Source organism: Hemitrygon akajei, chromosome 5 (assembly GCF_048418815.1).
Source record: "Hemitrygon akajei chromosome 5, sHemAka1.3, whole genome shotgun sequence".
Lineage (NCBI taxonomy): Eukaryota > Metazoa > Chordata > Chondrichthyes > Myliobatiformes > Dasyatidae > Hemitrygon > Hemitrygon akajei.
Window position 1 is genome coordinate 37,866,126 of NC_133128.1, and position 7,189 is coordinate 37,873,314.

The following is a 7,189-nucleotide window of genomic DNA, read 5'->3' on the forward strand; positions in this document are numbered from 1 at the left end:
CATCTTTAACTTCATGCCTTTTGAAAATCAGGTCATCTTTTACTCACTTAACTATTCACAATAACAGAAATTTTGACCGGGGTGTCCAAACTTTTACATGCCACTGTACTTGAAAAAGCTTTTACTATCTACTTTGATCTTGTTGTTAGCTTGCTTTCAGATTTCATCTTTTCCCTCCTGATAATTCTTTTAGTTGCTCTCCGAGGTTTTTAAAAGCTTCCCACTCCTCTATCTTATGGCTAATTGTTGCTTTGTTGTATGCCCTCTCATTTGCTTTACTTCCCTTGTCAACCACAGTTGTACTATTTTGCCATTTCAGTATATCTTCATTTTTGAAATACATCTATCCTCTTCCTTCCTCATTTTCCCCAGAAACTCACACCATTGTTGCTCTGCTGTCATCCCTGCCAGCATCTCCTTCCAATTTACTTTTAACCATGGACATTCTGCTCCTGACAACAACCATCCTTCAGCCATGATTCAGTGATGGCCACAACATTATACCTGACAATTTGTAAAAGTGCAACAAGATCATCCACTTTATTTCTTATACCGTATTTGCTACCCTTTTTGATTCTGCATCCCTCATGCACTGATACTCACACTACTGGCTCCAACTTTCTCCTATGATCTGCCTGCCCTTCCAGACAGTCTGACTGTATGCTATCTTTGTTATTTCACCATCCGTCCAATCCTGAGTCCCTTCACTCTGATTCCTATTCCCCTGCCAAATTAATTTAAACACTCCCCAACAGCTGTAACAAACCTGCCCATGAGTATATTGGTACCCCTGACCCTTCAGGTGCAACCCGTCCTGTTTGTACAGCTCATACCTCTCCCAGAAGAGATCCCAATGATCCAAAAATCTGAAGCACTGCCCCTGCACCAGCTTCTCAGCCACACATTTATCTGTCAAATCATCCTTTTTCTACCCTCACTGGTGTGTGGCACAGGCAGCAATCCAGAAATTACTACCCTGGAGGTCCTGTTTCTCAGCCTTCTGCCTAGTGCTCTAAATTCTCTCTTCAAGACCTCTTCTTTTCCTTCCTATGTCATTGGTACCAAGATATCTGGCTGCTCTCCCTCCCCCTCCAAAATGCAGTGGGTGCAATCCAAGATGTCCCTGACTCTGGCACCTGGGAGGCAACATAGCATCTGGGTGTCCCGTTCACATCCACAGAATCTTCTGACTGTTCCTCTGACTATTGAGTCCCCTCTCACTACCACTCCCCTCTTCACCCTCTTTGCCTTCTGCACCACAGACACATGCTCAGACCCAGTAACCTGGTCTCCATGGCATTCCTCTGGGAGGTCATCCCCCAACACATTATCCAAAACAGTATACTTATTATTGAAGGTAATGACCACAGGGGTGCCCTACACTAGCTGCCTATTCACATTTCCATTTCTCCTAACAGTCACTCAGCTACCCAGCTCCTGCAACTTAGGGGTGACTACTTCCCTATAATGATCTCCTCGATGATCTCCTCATTCTCCCGTAAAAGCCGAAGGTCATCCAGCTGCTGCTTCAGATCCCTAACATGGTCTTCAAGCAGCTGCAGCTGGATGCACTTCACACAGATGTAGTTTCCTGGGATACTCTGGGTCTCTCAGGACTCCAACATCTGGCATGAAGAACACACAACAGCCATTTACTACACTCAGTACAGTAAGAGAAAAAAAGACTATGATGTTTAGATATGAGTGGATTTGGAGATGATACTGGAAATAGGAATTGGGGTTACCCATGATTTTATTGGATGAGAAAACAATAATATAGGGTTAAATGGCCTACTCCTGCTCACTTTCTTATTTTAGGAGCTTCCTTCCAGTGGCTTGGCTGGCTCTCTGCCTCTTCTGCCACAGCAGAACACTGCAACATGACAGGATCATTATTGCTCCAGGAGAGAAGCATTGACTTGCATGATGGTCTTCATATGGATCAAACATAGTGTGAACATTGAGGGGCTCATTGCAGGGAGGAGTACCTCTCAACACAACACACAGACAAATGGCCATTTTCAGTGAGATCAGTCAAAATCTTATTGAATGTCGGAGCAGACTCAAGGTGCCAAGTGGTTGAGTCCAGCTTTGATTTATTATGTTCTTTGTTTTGTTATGAGTGATGAACAGACCTGATGGACAATGGGGTGCAGAGTTAACCATTCCCAACCCCCCCCCCCGAGAACCACGAACTATTGCTGTTGCTATGCTGCTCATGAGAGAGAGAGAGATAAAGCCCAGTCAAGAACATTTGCTACAGATAAGAGGGGGAGAGAGACTGTTGATTTACTGTATTATGACTCTTCCTGGATTATTTACCTTCCATTACAAGGACTTTACTTTGCTCGTTAACATTCCTCAGGAGATAGCAGGAGTGGCCTGATTTGACGGACACGGTCATTCAGAGTTGATGGATAGTTGAGACCCCGTGAGTGGGGATAAAAGACAGGTCTAGAGAGACACCCTTCAGACACACCAGTGGACACTGACTGAGTGTTGGGAACCCACAGAAAGGTGGGGGCTTCGGAGACCAAACCAGGAGATCGGTCAGTAAAGCTCACGGTGTAACAGCAGGGCCGGTGGGGACTTGTGTGAGTGTCCACTCATGCCAGAGTGATGAGTCCACCACAGAAGGACAGTCTAGCTGAAGAACAGAGGGGTCATAACTGAATGACCACAATGACATGACGGATTAAGAAAGAAATAGAAGGTTTGCCTGCTGTTGCTGTTACATCTCTCTCTCTCTCTCTCTCTCTCTCTCTCTCTCTCTCTCTCTCTCTCTCGCTCTCTCTTTCCAACAACTTCAATACAACAACCATAACCACCTCAACATTTATGAACTGAACTGAACTCTATACTTTTCTATGACAATTCATTTACCCCTAGACATCGATAGAGCTTGTTTATTATTGGTTATTATTATTCCTACGCTTTTAGGTTTATTACTGCTAACTTGTTTTATATGTATATTTGCATTTTTGATATTGTATTGTTCAGTTTACTAATAAACACCTTTAGATTGGTACCACCAGACTCCAATGGATTCTTTCTCTGCTGGTCAGACACCCAGTTATGGGTACGTAACAGTTTCCTGCAGGGAAGACTTCACATCACAGGGTAAATGGTTTATGCAGCAGCCTGAAGAAATAAATTAACTAGTAACTGACCTGTAGGGAGTTGATTCCTTTAAATGATACAGGTAGAGGTCCCTTCCTCCTGTTGAGCAAGTGTTGCTCTATATGTGGTTAAAGTTTAAGCCAGAACTTGAATTTCAATTGAACAGTGCTGTAATCATGCTGGTAAATGGCATGTTCTGCTAATTCAATAAACATACTTCCACAGACATTCATTGCTGCCCAACAACTTCAACCTGACCGCATCTTCAGCTGTTCTGCCTGGAAATAGTTATGCTCACTGCCTCTTCCATTCTGAGAATCTAAGACCTCTCAAAAGCAGATGTAAAAATCTGAATTTTACACGACAGAATTCCATGAGATGCATGCAAGCAAAGTTCAGCATCAAATCATCATATTATTTCAATGCACTAAGTATGACCACAAACAGAAGGTAACAAATGGTTGAAATTATTTTGAATTTGGTTCAAATTAATTACTCACCAATGACATCCTCCGTGAAAGTTGCCATGGTTGATTAGTTTTTGACAATGTATTTCACTCCATAATTCATCCTCGCCATGTCTCATCCTTGGCAATCCAACCATAGCCAGAGTACTTACAACACTGTAGTTTCTCTTTAAATAACAACTATAAAATTGTGTAATCTTTCATATCGCTGTCACTGACCATCTTTGTCTTCAACACGAGGTACATTGGTGAAATTTTCTGAAGAGGTTACATGAAGTTTAACATCACTGCTGAAGATCAATGCTTTCAGCCTCTCCAGTACTGGACATAGAATGAAAGGTGTACACTACTGTGCAAAAGTCTTAGGCATGTATATATAGCTAGGGAGCCTAAGATTTTTGCACAGACAGACAGACAGACAAACAAACATACTTTACTGACCCCGAGGGAAATTGGGTTTCCTTACAGCCGCGCCAACCAAAAATAGTGTAGAAATATAGCAATATAAAACCATAAATAATTAAATAATAATATTTTAATCATGCCAAGCGGAAATAAGTCCAGGACCAGCCTATTGGCTCAGTGTGTCTGACACGCTGAGGGAGGAGTTGTAAAGTTTGATGGCCACAGGCTGGAATGACTTCTTATGATGCTCAGTGTTACATCTCGGTGGAATGAGTCTCTGGCTGAATGTACTCCTGTGCCTAACCAGTAGATTATGGAGTGGATGGGATTCATTGTCCAAGATTGCATGCAACTTGGACAGCACCCTCTTTTCAGTACAGTATACATTGTCTTTCCAGTTACTAAATAGCACTTACTATCACTGAGCTAATATAAAAATAAGTACTCTTATCGCAACTCTCCAACCAACCTTCTGTGTTAAACAGTATACAATACTTTGCAGAAGTCCTAGGCACCCTAGGTATATATTTAAGCCTAAGACTTTTACACAGCACTGTAGCTCTAGTTTTACACATTGATCTTTGAAAGGTTATGCTGGTAAAATATTGTTTTAGTTGTCACTTAATAAATTATTACTCAGAATTGTTTAAATCATTTTCTCTTCAGGCCTCAGAAAGTTCGATCTGGGCCACTCATTGAAAACTGGACCCCATCTTGCTCTGGATGTGGACAACAAGATCAAGATAGATTATTTTGCGCATGGGAAACCAATACGCATCCAGCCCATATCGAGTCAGGACCTGCAATTCATTGCAAATAAATTGGATGACATTCAAGGAGGAAAGAACACAGTTATAGCCTTCACTATCTGGTGCCATTTCAATACTTTTCCGGTGGAGCATTACATCCGACGACTACAGAACATTCGGAGGTCAATTCTACGCTTGCTGGGTAGAAGTCCTGATACAGTAATTGTAATAAAGACAGCCAATGTCCAGGCCCTTTCACAAGGGATTAGTCTCTATAATAGTGACTGGTTCTCCTACCAGCTTGATTTAGTGATGAGAAGGATGTTTGAGGGCATCAATGTGGCATTTGTGGATGCATGGGAGATGACTATAGCCCACTATCTGCCACATGAACTACACCCCAAGGGAATCATCATCAAGAATGAAGTATCTGTGTTCCTTTCATATGTGTGTCTTTTGAAAAAGGGTTAAATGCTACCTGAACCTTTTTCATCCTAGAATGTTATATGTTTATAATTTGAATTCCAAGAACAATTTTTTTTTTAAAATTATGTCATTCAGGTATTTTAAAATAATCAGAAAAATTGTAAACTCTTCCCTTTCTGTTCTGATTTTAAAATTAATCATTTTCCACATTATGATCAGGACTTAGGTGAAACAATAGGAGTATGGGACATTGTGAATCTATTGGGAAAAAGTAGCTGAATCAAGTTAATACAGAATGGAATCAGAATCAGGTTAAGGTTTATTATTACTGAATCATGATGTGAAATTTATTGTTCTGTAGCAGCAGTACAGTGCAAAGACATTATTTTATAAATTACAAAATAAATAAATATTGTAAAAAGAATAATGAGGTTATGATCAAAGACTGGATGAGCGTGGCTCTTTTGGCTTCTGTACAGTACTGGGTAAAAAATCTTAGGCACATATATATTGCTAAGGGGCCTTTTGCACAGTACTGTATTTCTCAATGAGGAGCATTGTTAATCTGGAGGGAGCAAAACATGTCGGGAATGGCAAAAGTGGAGTCCCGCAGGAGAGATGTGGGACAGGTGGCAGAGAAGGAGTTCCGGGGGTGTTGGTGCAGGTGCAGACACACACAGACCTGAGACACCAGGCAAAGTCATTTGATTCCAAACAATTGTTTTATTGATCATCATAAAATGTCTTTCTGGTGCTTCCTGCTCCCTCCCTTTTCCGTTCCCTTTTTTCCAACCACGATTCCACTCTCCCTGTCACTTTCCCACTCTCAGTCCACAGTAGAGACCCATATCAGAATCAGGTTTATCAGCATTCACATGTGTTATGATTTTTTATGTGTGGCAGCAGTAGAGTGAAATACATGAAATTACTAGAGTACTGTATAAAAGTCTTAGGCACCCTAGCAATATATAAGACCATAAAACCAAAAGATATAGGGAAAGAATTAGGCCATTTGGCCCATTGAGTCTGATCTGTTATTTCAACATGACTGATTCATTTCCTTCTCAGCCCCAATCTCCTGCTTTTTCCTTTCCTTGTATCCCTTCATGCTCTGACTAATCAAGAATCTATCAACCTTTTCCTTAAATATACCCAAAAACTTGGCCTCCACAGCCACCTGTGGCAATGAATTCCACAAATTCACCACCCTGTGGCTAAAGAAATTCTTCTTCATCTCCATTCTAAAAGGAAGTCCCTCTATTCTGAGACTGCGTCCTCTTGTCTTGGACTCCCCCATCATCCTCTCCACATCCACTCTATCGAGGCCTTTTAACATTCGATGAATTTCATAGAGATCCCCCATCATTCCTCTGAATTCCAGTGAGTACAGGTGCAAATCCATCAAAAGCTCCTCATACAATTGACCTTTCAATCTAGGAATCATTTTGATGAATCTTTCTTGTATATCTTCTTTCTTATATAATGGGCAAGTTAATGCTCAAACAACAAAGACAAGGTTTTCTTTCGCTTAAACAACTTTACTTTCATCGACAACTTCCAATAGGGGTGCCATCTTTTATACCCACAATACCCCCTTTCCCCCTCGTGTGCATGCCCATAACAGGGAAAGTGCACATGCCTACTTAATACTTAGATAACCGAAATGAACAGAACTGAACAATCTCCTATCCTTTTTCGTATATTCATTTTTTAAAATTAATAACAATTTATAGACAATTTAAAAATAATTCAAATGTCCATTAGGACATGAGATCTAGTTCTAGCCCTTGATGTTGATACAATTCCTGAGGTGACAAATGTCTTCACTAAGTGCCTTTAATGGCACAAGAGCTGGCTCTCCCTTCTTTGTGAGACGGTCAGCAAGTTTTCCTTTGTAGTTGACTATAGCGTGTGAGAGATTTTCTGTGTTTAGACAAGTTTTTTGATGCTGCTCATCTCTTGACAAATTCTCTTTTCTGTAACTGACTGGGTGGATTTGATGGTAAAGAGTATTTGTCTATG

At 41.0% G+C, this 7,189-nt stretch overlaps 1 protein-coding gene across 4 annotated transcripts in view; it reads left to right on the forward strand.

Moving 5' to 3' along the window:
* The window catches only part of LOC140727642 (NXPE family member 3-like), a 129,171-nt gene extending 123,577 nt beyond the window's left edge, over positions 1-5,594 (forward strand). For all 4 annotated transcript variants that reach the window (XM_073045252.1, XM_073045255.1, XM_073045253.1 and 1 more), the window contains exon 6: positions 4,659-5,594. In XM_073045252.1, the coding sequence (XP_072901353.1) occupies positions 4,659-5,212 (554 nt within the window). In that variant the 3' untranslated portion in view covers positions 5,213-5,594. The remainder of the gene's footprint in view (positions 1-4,658) is intronic.
* Positions 5,595-7,189: the final 1,595 nt, after the last annotated feature.